The 19,801-nt window shown below is 40.0% G+C and overlaps 1 protein-coding gene and 1 non-coding gene across 5 annotated transcripts in view; one reads left to right on the forward strand and one right to left on the reverse strand.

The window, feature by feature from the left end:
* Positions 1-19,801, forward strand: part of PDE8B (phosphodiesterase 8B) — a 319,793-nt gene that overhangs the window by 198,355 nt on the left and 101,637 nt on the right. For all 4 annotated transcript variants that reach the window (XM_029216166.1, XM_029216165.1, XM_029216167.1 and 1 more), the window contains 2 exons: positions 1,212-1,300; positions 8,072-8,150. In XM_029216166.1, coding sequence (XP_029071999.1) covers positions 1,212-1,300; positions 8,072-8,150 — 168 coding nt within the window. The remainder of the gene's footprint in view (positions 1-1,211; positions 1,301-8,071; positions 8,151-19,801) is intronic.
* LOC114893542 lies at positions 2,816-2,922 on the reverse strand. The gene has a single exon (XR_003792958.1). It is a non-coding gene; the product is annotated as a U6 spliceosomal RNA (small nuclear RNA).

Consider the following 19,801-nt stretch of genomic DNA (forward strand, 5'->3'; position numbering starts at 1 on the left):
AGATCAGCTCGGTGCTTTGTGACCACCTAGAGGGGTGGGATAGGGAGGGCGGGAGGGAGACGCTACAGGGAGGGGTTATGGGGATATATGTATATGTATAGCTGATTCACTTTTTTATACAGCAGAAACTAACACAACATTGTAAAACAATTATAGTCCAATAAAGATGTTAAATAAACAAATAAATAAAAAGGAAAAATGTTACTACGTAAACATGAAAGTGAAAATATAGAATGATTTTATATGTATATAAATATATACATATAAAATATATACTTACACACATAGACACAGAGGCGTAATAAAAGCCTAAGGCAAATAGACTTAGTCAACAAAAGTTTACTTCTGAGGTTTTCGTTTTAAAACAAAGGAAACTGTTTATCCCAACCTTTTCAAAGACTTATTTTATCACAGATCCTTTTTTGTACTTCATGAAGCATCAGCTAACACCACTCAGAGCTCAGTTACAGACTGACACATCATCTCCACCTGTCCAGAAGCTGAACCAGAACCTCACCATGTTTAACTTTGCTTTGTAAATAGAAAGTATTTCCCTCTGTGTGTGTTCATGGTTCCCCCTCTGTCCTTAGCCCTTCCCACCTTCCTCCTGGGCTGGTGGGGACCAGAGGCACAGGGAAAGTCAGGGAGCTTCTCAGATATTCCACAGGGAGAAGCCATCCATGATAGATGTGTGGAAGAGAGTGTGTGTGTGTGTATGTGAGAGAGACAGACAGACAGACAGTCAGACAGACATGAGAAGGGGCAGGATGCGTTAGGCACTCAGAAGATGAGGAAGGAAGCAAAGACTGCCTCTCCCCACCAGAAGACATCACTCGTAGTGTGGCACGCCGTGAACACATCTAGTCTCAGGTTTTAGAAGACTTTCCTTAGTGCAACAGAAGCACAGGTGTTTCAGTAATTAGCAAGGCTGGGGGAGGTGTTCTATCCCTTGTGTGTTTATTTTCCTGTGAGTGTTCATAATGTTTTTCCCACCTTTGTTATAAATAACTATGCAATGTTTCTGCTTTCTTGTTTGTTATACATTTAAACAAGCATTTCAAACACTTGACAACTGTTTTATTTAATCTCATCTTACCTACTAGTTGTCTTATATAACAGAGTTACCTGAGGTTGGAGAAACTGTTAAGCTTCTTTGACTATTTAAGAAGTAATTGTATATGTCTTATGTATTACCTTTGCTTTTTTTCCAGAGATTTATGGAGAATAGCAGCATAATTGCTTGCTATAATGAACTGATTCAAATAGAACATGGGGAAGTTCGCTCACAGTTCAAGTTAAGGTATGTAGCAAAATAGGATGAATACAAGGTTAACCATTCTGTAGCAAAGCTTGTCTGTCCTCAGGCTGAGGTTCACTGGTTCTTAGCAGAATCCCAGGGATTCTGAAGCTGTTGAACAAGTAACCGTAGCTGGTAAATGGCAGAGTCTAAACTGGGAGCCCATTGGTATAATGAAATAAATTGAAGGCGTTTCTTCTTTTGACAGTATTTTCCACTATTTACAGCAGTTTTAAAATTATACACTAGGAAAAGTACTGTTTAACTTCTGTACAATTAGATCGAGATTAAGAATAGCCTTTGAGGATGACTTTGTACTTGCAACATTTATAAATTCCTACTTGGATTGTTATAGATGGGGCAAACCCGTGGGAATATTTATTATGCTAACTATGGTAATTGCTGCATATCCATGATAGCAATTTCATGAGGCCTGCTTGTGGCCTCAATATGCATGAAGTATCTTCAAGAAGCTGATTTTAAGTCTCTTTACGCATGCCTAGTGCTTTAAGAACTTCTCTCTGGTGCTTACTTCTGAGATGAACAGATTCTCTCAGCGTCTCGGTGCTAGGATGCTCTGCTTCTGGGACGTCTTGGAGTATCAGAGTTGTAGCCCATGCCTGGCTTTGTTCAGGCTCTACTCCAGCACACTCTTAGGACCCTGATTTCTTCAACCTGCCCTGCTTCAGCAGAGAGAGCAGGGGAAAAGAAGAGGCTCTTCATAGCCCGCGGCCTCTGGGAGACCAGTCCCAAGTGGCTCCAGGCTATGGGATGCCAGAAGGGCTCTGGCTTCTCTCTCTGGCCCACTGAGGGGTCACAAGTCTTTCAGGCTCAGTGAAAAATAAGGATAGCATCTCATTGAAATGGTTATACTTCTTACCTTGATTACTGAATTTGCATTCAAAGAGACCAGAACCCTTTCTAAACTTAACTTTTCAGAGCCCTCCTCTGTCCCTTGGAAGAAAAATGGATTGGCATGAACCCCCAGAGGCAGGCCCTTCTGGGGTTCACCCTGCTCAGGGAAGTCAACTGTTTGGTGGATAGAGAGCTCTAAGAAATTAAGTGTGGGGATAAACAGTCCCTTTTGAGGTGGGAAAGTATTAAAAAAAAGAATCTCAAACCAGTGGAAATTCTTTGGTAAGGAAGATTGCCAAAGAGTTTTGAGTGTCAGTTAAATCCCTTGGTTTCTTTGTATCCATATATTTATTACCTGCAGAGAACTTCATAGAATTTCGTAAGAAAACCGCATTGCCTTTACTATAGCAATTTATGAGTTTTAATTGTACATTGTTTTTATTCCTGGGTCTCTCTTCTGTTTTCATTTAGGGTAAAAAGACTTTGTACTTTTATTTTAGATGTTTTCACAATAAATAGGATTAGGAAAAGAGAGATTTCATTTTGGTTTAATTCTTCAACCTTGCGTTTTCTACAACAAAAATGAACAGCAGACGCCTTATTGCTTTGATAGGTAATTCCCTCATTTTATTTACTTATTTATTTTAGTATCACATTTTTTATAAAAATATGGAACGCTTCACGAATTTGCTTGTCATCCTGGCGCAGGGGCCATGCTAATCTTCTCTGTATCGTTCCAGTTTTAGTACATGTGCTGCCGAAGCAAGCACTCCTCATTTTATTTTAAATGACTACTTGAGTTTTCTTAGGCAGCATTCAATGTGATGGCACATGTGAGAGGTCAGAAGGCGCCTTGCCCGTGGGGGGCGTGGCAAAGGCAGGGCTGGCCCTTTGAAATAAACATCCCCAGGCAGCACCAGGGCTAAATGAAAGGGCTTCAAATTATCGTGCTGATGAAATCTGCTTAGAGCCAGGGCACTGAAAACTTTTCAAGGACTCGTTAGGTTCAGAACTCGGCAAGGTTCTAATTACACAACACTCTGTGAGTGCCATAACTTCTCACCCCTCAGTGATGAGCTGTTTGGGAGCGTTGGGCTCATTGAAAAGGCTCAGGTTCTTAATACAAATCAACGTAAAGCTGATGAATGGACCTCGCCCAGGCAGCAGCGGTCCCAGGAAGGTGGGTTTGCCCAGAAGCCCAGTCCCCTCACCTTCCACATCAGCTTCAGCTTGGCTGGTTGGGACCTCCCCAAGCAACGAGCACAAGAGCAACCCCTGCAGAGGGGGAGGGAGGCAAGAGTTCTCCATAGGAGAAGACAGAGGAGGACTAAATGGTCAGTTTCTTTTGATGCCTTTTGGCTGGTTGTACCTCAACTGTCTCCAACTTCTTTTCTGTCTTTTGGAAGAGCATGGTGTGTGTGTGTGTGGTTTGACTCTCCCTGGGTGTATGATATCTGGGCCCAGCGGATGGGGGTGGACAGTGACCCTCCATGGTCTTCCCTGCTCCTTAGGGCATTCAAGGATGTCTAAAGCATCTACCTGCACCCCCGAGGTTGGCAGGCAACTTTGTCACTTGCTGCAGATGGGGAAAATGAGGCTCTTTGTTATACAATGCCAGAATAATTATAGTCTAATTATATAATACTTTTCCCTGCAATTCCACCCCCAGCTGCAGCTAAATATGTGACATTACTAGCATTCTGCAAGGACAGTCTGTACTGCAAGGATAATGTTGAATGTTGAAGGCAGACGCTTCTGTCCAGTCTTCATGTATGGTAACCATATTTACTTAACCAAGAAAAATAGATCATGTGATCAAACATAACATACCTAATTTAAAAAAATCCATTATATAGGAATAACTTTTAAAGACAGAACAAAATCACATTTCTGTGTGCATGTGATGAATTACTTTATTGAACAGAACTCATGAAAGGGGGAATGTCTAGGGAAGTATGGGCTAACTGATGACCATTTATTGCTTATGTTCTTATGCTTCTTTATCATGAAAAGAACTATGTTAACCAAAATCAGATAAGATTTGGCTATTTATTGAGAGTTTAAGCTGATGAGTTTACACTAATCAAGTACGAGCTGTTATTTCATCATTAGGCAGTCTGATATCTGTTACCTAGGGGTTACACCCCAATCATCATGTTTATTTTACTCCAAATCTTAAGACAGTAGCAGTCCTTCATTTTAGAATCAGTTTCTGATGGGCAAACCTTAGTATTCCGTGGAACACTACATCTCTCATTATTAACTGGTATTTATAGAGCACTTTATCCTCACATGGGCTCTGCGTGACAGCCCCGTTGTGTTACGGAAGTAGAAACTGATCTGTGATGGATTAAAGTAACTGGCCCCTGCTGCGTCACTGCCCAGGAGCGGTGCTGGTGGATAGCAAGTCCACAGCCCCCTCCCTGCTGCTCCCGAACCCCTGCTGGGATGTGGCTTTGTGTTCAGAGTCTTCTCCCTGTACGCTACCACCTTGCCCAGTCCTACCCTTGTGTGTGTGTGTCTGCGGTGGGGTGTTTGTGTTTTGTTTGAGTAGATTCCGGGGCGCCTTTGTTAGGGACACAGGAGGTCATGTTAACCCAATCGCCCCAGACAACTGACAGAGGAATGCTGAGAGAGCCGGGAAGACTCTGGGCACGATCACAGCTACTCAACATGTGGGTGGCAGTGCTGGAGTAGAATCCAGGCACCCTGCTTTAAGTCGGATGCACTCTGCACCCCATCAGAGCACTATGTTCTTTGTAGACTTTTACCTGGGTCCCTGTAATATTTACTTTTTCCCTGCAGACCTTCACAGACTTTTAAGAAGATGAAGGGGAAATGGTTACATCACTAGCGCTACATGGGCTCTGGTTCCCTTGTGCTTTTTCCAATTTTCCAGCTTCTCAAACTGAAGGCTACTAAAATACAGTCGAGGTGCAGAGTTACGTGGTTTCCCAAGAACAGAAAATTAATAAAGCTAAGGTTCTTCTGCATGAAGAATATTAATAATTAATACAAGCAATTAAATTCCCAAACTTTAGGAACATGATTCAAATTGATTACCTCATTTTGCTGCAGGTTTATTTAAATAGAACCATCAACCAAATTGGTTTAAAGCCTAGATCTACACATGGCAGTCCACTAGCGTTTGTCACCGGGGCAATAATCTACTCGTCCTGCCAATATACTTTCACGTTAACTGTCAATAAGGATCTGCTTTGTCCCATTGGGCATTATACTCTCACAGGATGGTGTATAGCTTTGCAGTGAACATCTAATAGATACATTTTGGCAGTTGGAGCTAACATCTTGTATGAGGCAGCCTGTTGAACTGACAAGAACAGTCATACTCTGAAGTAGCTGTTTACATACTTAATTGAGCCACATAGGTACTTTAAGAAAATACCTGGGCAAGAGGGGAATTTATCATTTGATCAAATGTTTTAACACTTAATTATCCAGCTCCTAAAGCTAAGGAACTAGCCCACACAGATTGTGCTTTTCCACATCATACTTCTGGACGACAGGGAACGCTTTCCCGTTGTGCCGAGTTGGGTTCTGGACCCAAGTGCCTGGAGCAAACTTGGGATAAGACTAGCTCTTACTTGCCTCTTCATGAGAGGTGATGCAGTAGTGACTTTGGTAACAATTTTAAAGTCCTCTTTGAATTCTTTTTAACATTTTAAATGATCATGTTTACAAATGCAGCAATGCTAATAGGACAATATACAGTTCACATTAGGTAGACTGGAGCAATTTATTTTATTTTATTTACTTTTTTATTTAAAGTATAGTTTCTGTACAATATTATAGGTTACAATATAGTGATTTATAATTTTTAAAGGTTATACTCCATTTATATTTATTATAAAATATTGTTATACAGTATATCCTTATAGCTTATTTTATACCTAATAGTTTGTACCTCTTAATCCCTTACCCCTTATTGCCCCTCCCTCCTTCCCTCTCCCCACTGGTAACCACCAGTTTGTCCTCTATATCTGTGAGTCTGCTTTTTGGTTATATTCACTAGTTTGGGGTTTTTTTGTTTTTTTTTTTTAGATTCCACATGTAAGTGATATCATACAGTATTTGTCTTTCTCTGTCTACTTATTTCACTTAGCATAATACCCTCCAAGTCCATCCATGTTGCTGCAAACGGCAAAATTTTGTTCTTTTTTATGGCTGAATAGTATTCCATTGTATATATATATATATATATATATATATATATATATATCACATCTTTATCCATTCATCTGTCGATGGACACCTGGTTTGCTTCCATATCTTGGCTATTGTGACCAATGCTGCTATGAATATTGGGGTATATGTATGTTTTTGAATTAGTGTGTTTGTTTTTTTCGGATGTATACCCAGGAGTGAAATTGCTGGGTCATATGGTAGTTCTATTTTTAGTTTTTTGAGAACCCTAGGCTGGAGCCATTTAAATAAGAAAACATCCCACACCCATCAGAAATATCAGTGGGGTTAGGGTTATGTTCTCCTCCACTCACCTGCATCATGATTACTTACTTTACTTACCCTCCCACACCTGTGTCTTCATCTCTGCAGCGACAGGAGCACTACCCGTCAATGGGCTAAAATCCTTCCCTTTCTGTGCAGGCTGCCTTGCTATTATTGAAAGCAGTTCTTGGTTTGATATTTCAGATACACTCATGAGAAAAGATAGGTTATAATTCACTTTTCTTCTCACCAACAGCCTTTGAAAGCTTTAGAGAACAAAAAATATTATTCTGAGATCTTACAAATAACAAGTACTATGTCTTGAATTCTTATATCATCCCGAGTATTTTGAGACACGCCTCACATAAACTGTTTTGATTCTTACAACAACCTGTAAGATGTGTTATCTTCATTTTATAGATGAGGAAACTGAGGGCCAGCAGAGAGAAAACATTGCCCAAGGTCCCATAACTGGCCAAATACCGAACCAAGTTTCACCCAGTTTTTTCTGCCCTCTCCCTTGTAAACAGTTCAAAATAGAATGGCAAAGTTAGATGCCTTATGAGAGGGAAAAATGAATAACATTATAAGAGTTCGTTTTATAAGAAGAAACATCAATCCAGTAGATTAACTTTTTTTTTGGTAATGTATAAGAAAGGCTTCACTGGGTTTCTTTAAACAGCCAGTACAAATAACAAAGCTCTAGTAACTAGCCACATACTTGCTGGGTTAGATAGTAAATAACTTACTGTATTTGGAGTTGCTCTAAATTTGGAAGGTAGTTAAAATGTTGCCCAAGAAATTGAGAAATTGAAATGATTTCAAATATTCCAGATATACAAGGAAGGTCATCAAGAATAGTGCCCACCAGGAGAGCTGTAAAATGAACCAGGCAAGGGGAATTCAGCCGTATTTGCCTTTCATCAGGCTGGTGGGTGTAGCAAGTACCGTAAAGGCTTGCTTATCTAGGTCGTAAAAGTAAGAAAAGAAAAAAATATTTCTGTGTCTGTTGCAAAAGGCCAGAATACCTCAGATCTAATTTGGGCTTAATTAGATTTTTCTAATTGATGGGGATGGGACTTCTCCATGACTGCTGCTGTGAATGGAACAGAAGAATGTCATTGACATAGAACATAGGGGCCTATGAGACCATCTCCTGCATCTTTGTTCTCTTGTGTCAGTGTGAAGGTTTCATCCAGCACATACGGAGTTCATTCCACAATCCATGATGATTTTGCCAGATTACATTCTTCTCTCTGTATGATATGCATAGACATGCATGTTATTGTTTATTCATTTAGTTTGAAAGGCTAGGTTTCTTTTTTTTTCCCAAAACATATCGAAAGGTACTTGGTTTTAATGAACCTGAGGAACTGTTTACTTTGATAAATGAACAGATGAAATGCTCATGGTTTTCCAGCAGAACTAACATCAGTCTTTTGCAACTTTCAGGGCCTGTAATTCAGTGTTTACAGCATTAGACCACTGTCATGAAGCCATAGAAATCACAAGCGATGACCACGTGATTCAGGTATGGGGACACTTTTTATCTTCAGGTGTCAAAATAAAGCCTTTCTAGTTTGCGCCATCCTTTTTCAAGCACTTTGCTGTAATTCTCACATTTCAGCACATTTTCTTTGGAGAAAGGAACATCAAAGTATGCAAGGAAAACTGATATTCTTAAGCCAAGAATTAGATACTCAAGAAGAATAAAAATTAGTTCAGATTGGAGCCTGCGGTTTCTTTCGCAGAGATGAGGTAAATCCTTTAGACTATGCAGGAAGGCACTGTTTATACAGAAGTATGTCAGAATTGTAGGGTAACTGCTTACACACGCCTTGGGAACAAAATGTTGTGAACAGTCCTCAGTTATCTACCTACAGTTGGTATTCCAGTTATAAAGCACTCTTATATAATACTAAAGTCATCTTCCTAAGGAAATGTGTATAGCAGACAAACCTTTATTGAATTAAAGTTGTCTTATTATTTGTTGGAAGGTCAGACGTTTACACTTTAAAAATACTCTGAAATGTAGACTTTCCACTGATGGGCACTGACTTGACTGCCCTTGGTTTGCATAGTGGCACCGAGTGTGAGGTCCATTTGCTACCATCAGAAGAGACCAAAGACAGTGTCCAACACAAAGTGGCCCCATAACAGGGCCTCGCACATGCTCTCCTGTGAAACCCCCATTGCACACACAGATACCCTGCCCTCACACGGGGTCAATGACATCATTAGCCCACCGTGCCCAGGCCCTGTCATCAACACGCTCATGAGATTATCTCATTTGCATTCAGGAACGCTATGAAAGAGACATAGGGCCTGATAATACAGAGATGGGGAAACTGAGGCCCAGGAAGGCCAAGGAACTTATCCAAGGAAAGCCTCAATAATAAATACTGGAACCAAAACATCCAGCCATGTCTTTCTGACTCCAAAGCCTTCCTACCTTGTTCCCTGTTGGGCTATATTTTTAGAATTTGTTTTTCTGGCTGTCCCATGACCTGGGTCTGAAGGCTTCCTCATGTTGCTGCCTATTACTGGCCCACCTGCCCACAGATCTGCCCTGAACCACAGTGAAATCAGACATGTTTCTGTTACAGACTGAGCACAAACCCCACAGCTCTCCCACTTCTACCTGGACTTGAACAGTCAATTCTGTTCATGAAACACGTTTGCTTTGCACTTCTCGCTCTCTTTTTTTTTTTTTTTAACAAGAAAAACCCAGAAATTTATTCATATGTACTTGTATACCAGGGAGATATCCAGGGAAAAGGAGATAATTCGCACCTCCCTCTTTTACGGGGAAGCCGGGTTGTGATTTTAGTGATGAGGAGAGGGGCGTCTCTGCTCTCTACCAGCCTTGTAATCTTGCATACAGTCCTTTAACAGGCAACTGAGTCCTTCCTTCTACAGTTAGCTCCTGGTGGTTAGGAAACCTGTATCTCTAGGAGACGTGATATGGCGATGGTGTCACATGAATCACCTGCCAGCCTTTACCTTGAAGAGGAAGAAGCAGGGATTGAGGACAGTGGGTGCCTGGGAAGGGGAATCCCTGTATTAAAAGGGAAACTGACCCGACTGCAGGCTTTTTCTTGGGGCGCCCTCTCAGACCCCTTTAAAAACCTACCTGCATTCTGAATATAAAACTCAAGAACAAGGAGGAAGAACTTGAATAGAGGATATTATATGTAAGGGGGAAATTTAAAAGGCCTTTGTGCTATAGATTTTAAGATGAGTCATCATGAATGAGATACATCATGTATGTTCCTACTCAATACCAGAGTCCTTCTCGGGGCAGTGCCGCTTCACAGGGAACGTGCCCCTTAGTGCAGATGGTCAGAGGTCGGGCAGTAGCACTTAACATTTAGGAACAATAGCTACCTACCCATCCATCCATTGAAACTACCTATCTGTTTGCTTTAAAACACTTACATGGTGCTTACCATGTGCCAGAGGCAGTACTAAGCATTTTTTTAATTAAAAAAATTTTTTTAATTTTGGCAGCCTTAGGTCTTCGTTGCTGCGCACAGAATTTCTCCAGTTGCGGTTGAGCGGGGCTGCTCTTTGTTGCGGTGTGCGGGATTCTCATTGCGATGGCATGTCTTTGTTGCAGAGCACGGGCTCTAGGTGCACAGGCTCAGTAGTTGTGGTGCACAAGCTTAGTTGCTCCGCGGCATGTGGGATCTTCCTGGACTAGGGCTCGAACCCATGTCCTCTGCATTGGCAGGCGGATTCTTTTTTTTACTTTTCTATTTTTTAATTTATTTTTTTAACATCTTTATTGGAGTATAATTGCTTTACAATAGTGTGTTAGTTTCTGCTATATAACAAAGTGAATCAGCTATACATGTACATATATCCCCATACCTCTTCACTCTTGCATCTCCCTCCCTCTCACCCTCCCTTTCCCACCCCTCTAGGTGGTCACAAAGCACCGAGCTGACCTATATCCCTGTGCTATGTGGCTGCTTCCCACTAACTATTGATTTTACATTTGGTAGTGTATATATGTCCATGCCACTCTCTCACTTTGTCCCAGCTTACCCTTCCCCCTCCCTGTGTCCTCAAGTCCATTCTCTAGTAGGTCTGCGTATTTATTCTCGTCCTGCTCCTAGGGCCTTCACAACCATTTTTTTTTCTGATTCCATATGTATGTGTTAGCATATGGTATTTGGTTTTCTCTTTCTGACTTACTTCACTCTGTATGACAGACTCAAAGTCCATCCACCTCACTACAAATAACTCAATTTCATCTCTTTTTATGGCTGAGTAATATTCCATTGTATATATGTGCCACAATTTCTTTATCCATTCATCTGTTGAAGGACACTTAGGTTGCTTCCATGCCCTGGCTATTGTAAATAGCGCAGCAATGAACATTGTGGTGCATGACTCTTTTAGAATTATGGTTTTCTCACGGTATATGCCCAGTAGTGGGATTGCTAGGTCATATGGCAGTTCTATTTTGAGTTTTTTAAGGAACCTCCATACTGTTCTCCATAGTGGCTGTATCAATTTACATTCCCACCAACAGTGCAAGAGGGTTCTCTTTTCTCCACACTCTCTCCAGCATTTATTGTTTGTAGATTTTTTGATGATGGCCATTCTGACTGGTGCGAGGTGATACCTCATTGTAGTTTTGATTTGCATTTCTCTAATGATTAATGATGTTGAGCGTTCTTTCATGTGTTTGTTGGCAGTCTGTATATCTTCTTTGGAGAAATGTCTATTTAGGTCTTCTGCCCATTTTTGGATTGGGTTGTTTGTGTTTTTGATACTGAGCTGCATGAGCTGCTTGTATATTTTGGAGATTAATCCTTTGTCAGTTGCTTCATTTGCAAATATTTTCTCCCATCCTGAGGGTTGTCTTTTCATCTTGTTTATGGTTTTCTTTGCTCTAAAAAGCTTTTAAGTTTCATTAGGTCCCATTTTTTAATTTTTGTTTTTATTTCCACTTCTCTAGGAGGTAGGTCAAAAAGGATCTTGCTGTGATATATGTCATAGGGTGTTCTGCCTATGTTTTCCTCTAAGAGTTTGATGGTGTCTGGCCTTACATGTACGTCTTTAATCCATTTTGAGTTTATTTTTGTGTAGGGTGTTAGGGAGTTCTAATTTCATTCTTTTACATGTAGCTGTCCAGCTTTCCCAGCACCACTTAGAGAAGAGGCTGTCTTTTCTCCATTGCATACTCTTCCCTCCTTTATCAAAAATAAGGTGGCCATATGTGCATGGGTTTTTTCTCTGGGCTTTCTATCCTGTTCCATTGATCTGTATTTCTGTTTTTGTGACAGTACCATACTGTCTTAATTACCGTAGCTCTGTAGTGTAGTCTGAAGTCCGGGAGCCTGATTCCTCCAGCTCCATTTTTCTTTCTCAAGATTGCTTTGGCTATTCGGGGTCTTTTGTGTTTCCATACAAATTGTGACATTTTTTTTTCTAGTTCTGTGAAAAATGCCAGTGGTACTTTGATAGGGATTGCATTGAATCTGTAGATTGCTTTGGGTAGTATAGTCATTTTCACAATGTTGATTCTTCCAATCCAAGAACATGGCATATCTCTCCATCTGATTGTATTATCATTAATTTCTTTCATCAGTGTCTTATAGTTTTCTGCATACAGGGCTTTTGTCTCCTTTGGTAGGTTTATTCCAAGATATTTTATTCTTTTAGTTGCAATAGTAAATGGGAGTGTTTCCTTAATTTCTCTTTTCAGATTTTTCATCATTAGTGTATAGGAATGCAAGAGATTTCTGTGCATTAATTTTGTACCCTGCTACATTACCAAATTCATTGATTAGCTCTAGTAGTTTTCTGGTAGCATCTTTCGGATTCTCTCTATATAGTATCATGTCATCTACAAGCAGTGATAGCTTTACTTCTTCCTTTCTGATTTGGGTTCCTTTTATTTCTTTTTCTTCTCTGATTGCTGTGGCTAACACTTCCAAAACAATGTTGAATTATAGTGGTGAGAGTGGGCAACCTTGTCTTGTTCCTGATCTTAGTGGAAATGGTTTCAGTTTTTCACCATTGAGGACAACGTTGGCTGTGGGTTTGTCATATATGAGCTTTATGATGTTGAGGTAAGTTCCCTCTATGCCTACTTTCTGGATGGTTTTTATCATAAATGGGTGTTGAATTTTCTCAAAAGCTTTCGCTGCATCTGTTGAGATGATCATATGGTTTTTCTCCTTCAATTTGTTAATATGGTGTATCACATTGATTGATTTGCATATATTGAAGGATCCTTGCATTCCTGCGGTAAACCCCACTTGATCATGGTGTATGATCCTTCTAATGTGCTGTTGGATTCTGTTTGCTAGTATTTTGTTGAGGATTTTGCATCTGTGTTCATCAGTGATATTGGCCTATAGTTTTCTTTCTTTGTGACATCTTTGTCTGGTTTTGGTATCAGGGTGATGGCAGCCTCGTCGAATGAGTTTAGCAGTGTTCCTCCCTCTGCTATACTTTGGAAGAGTTTGAGAGGGATAGGTGTTAGCTCTTCTCTAAATGTTTGATAGAATTTGCCTGTGAAGCCATCTGGTCCTGGGCTTTTGTTTGTTGGAAGATTTTTAATCACAGTCTCAATTTCAGTGCTTGTGATTGGTCTGCTTATATTTTCTATTTCTTCCTGGTTCAGTCTCGGAAGGTTTTGCTTTCCTAAGTATTTGACAGTTTCTTCCATGTTGTCCATTTTATTGGCATATAGTTGCTTGTAGTAATCTCTTGTGGTCCTTTGTATTTCTGCAGTGTCAGTTGTTACTTCCTTTTTCATTTCTAATTCTATTGATTTGAGTTTTCTCCCTTTTTTTCTTGATGAGTCTGTTTAATGGTTTATCAATTTTGTTTATTTTCTCAAAGAACCAGCTTTTAGTTTCATTGATCTTTGCTATTGCTTCCTTCATTTCTTTTTCATTTATTTCTGATCCAATCTTTATGATTTCTTTCCCTCTGCTAACTTTGGGGTTTTTTTGTTCTTCTTTCTCCAGTTGCTTTCGGTATAAGGTTAGATTGTTTATTTGAGATGTTTCTTGTTTCATAGGGTAGGAAGTATTGCTATAAACTTCCCTCTTAGAACTGCTTTTGATGCATCCCATAGGTTTTGGGTCATTGTGTTTGTGTTATCATTTGTTTCTAGGTATTTTTTGATTTCCTCTTTGATTTCTTCAGTGACCTCTTGATTATTAAGTAGCGTATTGTTTAGCCTCGATGTGTTTGTATTTTTTACAGATATTTTCCTCTAATTGATATCTAGTCTCATTGCGTTATGGTTGGAAAAGATACTTGATATGTTTTCAATTTTCTTAAATTTACCAAGGCTTGATCTGTGACCCAAGATATGATCTATCCTGGAGAATGTTCCATGAGCACTTGAGAAGAAAGTGTATTCTGTTCTTTTTAGATGGAATGTCCTATAAATGTCATTAAGTCCATCTTGTTTAATGTATCATTTAAAGCTTGTGTTTCCTTATTTATTTTCTTTTTGGGTGATCTGTCCATTGGTGAAAGTGGGGTATTAAAGTCCCCTACTATGATTGTGTTACTGTCGATTTCCCCTTTTATGGCTTTTAGCATTTGCCTTATGTATTGAGGTGCTCCTCTGTTGGGTGCATAAATATTTACAATTGTTATATCTTAATCTAGGATTGATCCCTCAATCATTATGTAATGTCCTTCTTAGTCTCTTGTAATAGTCTTTGTTTTAATTTGTATTTTGTCTGATATGAGAATTGCTACTCCAGCTTTCTTTTGATTTCCATTTGCATGGAATATCTTTTTCCATCCCCTCACTTTCAGTCTGTATGTGTCTGTATGTCTGAAGTGGGTCTCTTGTAGACAGCATATATATGGGTCTTGTTTTTGTACCCGTTCAGCCAGTCTGTGTCTTTTGGTTGGAGCATTTAATCCATTTACATTTAAGGTAATTATCGATATCTATGTTCCTATTATCATTTTCTTAATTGTTTTTGTTTTTTTATGCGGTACGCGGGCCTCTCACTGCCGCGGCCTCTCCCATTGTGGAGCACAGGCTCCAGATGGGCAGGTCCAACGGCCACGGCTCACGGGCCCAGCCGCTCCGTGGAATGTGGGATCCTCCCAGACTGGGGCATGAACCCATGTCCCCTCCATTGGCAGGCAGACTCTCAACCACTGCGCCACCAGGGAAGTCCTGGGTTTGTTTTTGTAGGTCTTTTCCTTTCCTTGTGTTTCCTGACTAGAGAACCTCCTTTAGCATTTGCTGTAAAGCTGGTTTGGTGGTGCTGAATTCTCTTAGTTTTTGCTTGTCTCTAAACATTTTAATTTCTCTCTCGAATCTGAATGAGATCCTTGCTGGGTAGAGTAATCTTGGTTGTAAGTATTTCCCTTTCATCACTTTAAATATGTCCTGCCACTCCCTTCTGGCTTGCAGAGTTTCTGCTGAAAGATCAGCTGTTAACCTTATGGCGATTCCCTTGTATGTTATTTGTTGTTTTTCCCTTGCTGCTTTTAATATTTTTTCTTTGTATTTAATTTTTGATAGTTTGATTAATGTGTGTATTGCTGTGTTTCTCCTTGGATTTATCCTGTATGGGACTCTCTGCGCTTCCTGAACTTGATTAACTATTTCCTTTCCCATAATAGGGAAGTTTTCAACTATAATCTCTTCAAATATTTTCTCAGTCCCTTTCTTTTTCTCTTCTTCTTCTGAGACCCCTATAATTCGAATGTTGGTGCATTTAATGTTGTTCCAGAGGTCTCTGAGGCTTTCCTCAATTCTTTTCATTCTTTTTCTTTATTCTGCTCTGTGGTAGTTATTTCCACTGTTTTATCTTCTAGGTCACTCATCCATTCTTCTGCCCTGGTTATTCTGCTATTTATTCCTTTTAGAGAATTTTTAATTTCATTTATTGTGTTGTTCATCATTGTTTGTTTGCTCTTTAGTTCTTCTAGGTCCTTGTTAAATGTTTCTTGTATTTTCTCCATTCTACTTCCAAGATTTTGGATCATCTTTACAATCATTACTCTGAATTCTTTTTCAGGTAGACTGCCTATTTCTTCTTCATTTGTTTGATCTGGTAGGTTTTTACCTTCCTCCTTCGTCTGCTGTGTTTTTCTCTGTCTTCTCATTTTGCTTAATTTACTGTGTTTGGGGTCTCCATTTTGCAGGCTGTAGGTTTGTAGTTCCTGTTGTTTTTGGTGTCTGCCCCCAGTGGGTGAGGTTTTTTCAGTGGGTTCTGTAGGCGTCCTGGTGGAAGGAGCTAGTGCCTGTGTTCTGATGGACGAGGCTGGATCTTGTCTTTCTGGTGGGCAGGTCCACGTCCAGTGGTGTGTTTTGGAGTGTCTGTGACCTTATTATGACTTCAGACAGCCTTTCTGCTAGTGGGTGGGGTAGTTTTCCTGTCCTGCTAATTGTTTGGCATAGGGTGTCCAGCACTGTAGCTTGCTGGTTGTTGAGTGGATCTGGGTCTTAGCGTTGACATGGAGATCTCTGGGAGATTTTCTCCATTTAATATTAAGTCGAGCTGGTAAGCCTCTGGTGGACCTGAACTCGGCTCTCCCACCTTCGAGGCACAGGCCTGACACCCGGCTGGAGCACCAAGACCCTGTCATCCAGACGGCTCAGAATAAAAGGGATAAATAAATAAATAAATAGATTAATTAATTAAATAAAGTTATTAAAATAATTATTAAAAATAAAAAAGAATTTAAAAGTAAAAAAAAAAAAAAAAAAAGAAGAAGTAACGAAGAGCACAGCCAAACCAAAAAAACAAATTCACCAATGATAACAAGTGCTAAAAATTATACTAAAAAAAAAAGAAAAAACAGACAGAGAGAACCCTAGGTCAAATGGTAAAAGCAAAGCTATACAGACAAAATCACACACAGAAACATACACATACACACTCATAAAAAGAGCAAAAGGAGAAAAACATATATATCGTTTCTCCCAAAGAAAGGAGGAACTCACATAAACAAGCTAATCTTACACCGAAAGCAATTGGAGAAAGAGGAAGAAAAAACCCAAAGTTAGCAGAAGGAAAGAAATCATAAAGATCAAATCAGAAATAAATGAAAAAGAAGATGGCAGAGTAGAAGGGCGTGCTCTCACTCCAACTTGTGAGAACACCAGAATCACAACTAGCTGCTGGACAATCATCAACAGGAAGACACTGGAACTCACTAAAAAAGATACCCCACATCCAAAGACAAAGGAGAAGCCACAATGAGAAGGTAGGAGGGTCGCAATCACAGCAAAATCAAATCCAATAACTGCTGGGTGGGTGACTCACAGACTGGAGAACACTTATACCACAGAAGTCCACCCACTGGAGTGAAGGTTCTGAGCCCCACGTCAGGCTTCCCAACCTGGGGGTCCGGCAACGGGAGGAGGAATTCCTAGAGAATCAGACTTTGAAGCCTAGTAGGAATTGATTGCAGGACTTCGACAGGACTGGGGGAAACAGAGACTCCACGCTTGGAGGGCACACACAAAGTAGTGTGCACATCGGGAACGAGCAGTGACACCAGGGGAGACCAAAGCAGACCTACCTGCTAGTGTTGGAGGGTCTCCTGAAGAGGCAGGGGAGGGGGGGCTGTGGCTCACCCTGGGGACAAGGACACTGGCAGCAGAAGTTCTGGGAAGTACTCCTTGGCGAGAGCCCTCCCAGAGTCTGTCATTAGCCCCACCAAAGAGCCCAGGTAGGCTCCAGTATTGGGTTGCCTCAGGCCAAACAACCAACAGGGAGGGAACCCAGCCCCACCCATCAACAGTCAAGCGGATTAAAGTTTTACTGAGCTCTGCCCACCAGAGCAGCAGTCTGCTCTGCCCACCACCAGTCCCTCCGATCAGGAAACTTACACAAGCCTCTTAGAGAACCTCATCCACCAGAGGGAAGACAGCAGGAGCAAAAAGAACTACAATCCTGCAGCCTGTGGAACAAAAGCCACATTCACAGAAAGATAGACAAGATGAAAAGGCAGAGGGCTATGTACCAGATGAAGGAACAAGATAAAGCCCCAGGAAAACAACTAAATGAAGTGGAGATAGGCAACCTTCCAGAAAAAGAATTCAGAATAATGATAGTGAAGATGATCCAGGACCTCGAAAAAACAATGGAGGCAAAGATCAAGAAGATGCAAGAAATGTTTAAGAAAGACCTACAAGAATTAAAGAACAAACAAACAGAGATAAACAATACAATAACTGAAATGAAAAATACACTAGAAGGAATCAGTAGAATAACTGAGGCAAAAGAACGGATAAGTGACCTGGAAGACAGAATGGTGGAATTCACTGCTGCAGAACAGAATAAAGAAAAAAGAATGAAAAGAAATGAAGACAGCCTAAGAGACCTCTGGGACAACATTAAATGCAACAACATTCACGTTATAGGGGTCCCAGAAGGAGACAAGAGAGAGAAAGGACCCAAGAAAATATTTGGAGAGATTATAGTCAAAAACTTCCCTAACATGGGAAAGGAAATAGCCACCCAAGTCCATGAACCGGAGAGAGTCCCATACAGGATAAACCCAAGGAGCAACACACCAAGACACATAGTAATCAAATTGACAAAAATTAAAGACAAAGAAATTTTATTGAAAGCAGCAAGGGAAAAATGACAACATACAAGGGAACTCCCATAAGGTTAACAGCTGATTTCTCAGCAGAAACTCTACAAGCCAGAAGGGAGTGGCATGATATACTTAAAGTGATGAAAGGGAAGAACCTACAACCAAGATTACTCTACCAGGCAAGGATCTCATTCAGATTCGATGGAGAAATCAAAAGCTTTACAGATAAGCAAAAGCTAAGAGAATTCAGCACCATGAAACCAGCTCTACAGCAAATGCTAAAGGAACTTCTCTAAGTGGGAAACACAAGAGAAGAAAAGGACCTACAAAAACAAACCCAAAACAATTAAGAAAATGGTCACAGGAACATACATATTGATAATTACCTTAAACGTGAATGGCTTAAATCCTTCAACCAAAAGACACATGCTTGCTGAATGGATACAAAAACAAGACCCATCTGTATACTGTCTACAAGAGACCCACTTCAGAACTAGGGACACATACAGACTGAAAGTGAGGGGATGGAAAAAGATATTCCATGCAAATGGAAACCAAAAGAAAGCTGGAGTAGCTATACTCATATCAGATAAAATAGACTTTAAAATAAAGAATGTTACAAGAGACAAGGAAGGACACTACATAATGATCAAGGGATCAATCCAAGAAGAAGATATAACAATTATAAATATATATGCACCCAACATAGTAGCACCTCAATACATAAGGCAACTGCTAACAGTTATAAAGGAGGAAATCGACAGTGACACAATAATAGTGGGGGACTTTAACACCTCACTAACACCAATGGACTGATCATCCAAAATGAAAATAAATAAGGAAACACAAGCTTTAAATGACAGAATAGATTTAATTGGTATTTATAGGACATTCCATCCAAAAACAGCAGATTGCACTTTCTTCTCAAGTGCGCAGAGAGCATTCTCCAGAACAGATCACATCTTGGGTCACAAATCAAGCCTCAGTAAATTTAAGAAAATTGAAAACATATCAAGCATCTTTTCTGACCACAACACTGTGAGATTAGAAATGAATTACAGGGGAAAAAAACGTAAAAAACAGAAACACATGGAGGCTAAACAATGCGTTACTAAATAACCAAGAGATTCCTGAGGAAATCAAAGAGGAAATCAAAAAATACCTAGAAACAAATGACAGCGAAAACACGACGATCCAAAACCTATGGAATGCAGCAAAAGCAGTTCTAAGAGGGAAGTTTATAGCTATATAAGCCTACCTCAAGAAACAAGAAAAACCTCAAACAATCTAACCTGACACCTAAAGGAACTAGAGAAAGAAGAACAAACGAAACCCAAAGTTAGCAGGAGGAAAGAAATCATAAAGATCAGAGCAGAAATAAATGAAATAGAAACAAACAATAGCAAAGATCAATAAAACCAAAAGCTGGTTCTTTGAGAAGATAAACAAAATTGATAAACCATTAGCCAGACTCATCAAGAAAATGAGGGAGAGGACTCAAATCAATAAAATTAGAAATGAAAAAGGAAAAGTTACAACAGACACCGCAGAAATACAAAGCATCCTAAGAGAGTAGTACAAGCAAATCTATGCCAATAGAATGGACAAGCTGTAATAAATGGACAA

Source organism: Monodon monoceros, unplaced genomic scaffold, assembly GCF_005190385.1.
Source record: "Monodon monoceros isolate NGI ecotype Baffin Bay Population unplaced genomic scaffold, NGI_Narwhal_1 Super_Scaffold_12, whole genome shotgun sequence".
Taxonomy (NCBI): Eukaryota; Metazoa; Chordata; class Mammalia; order Artiodactyla; family Monodontidae; genus Monodon; species Monodon monoceros.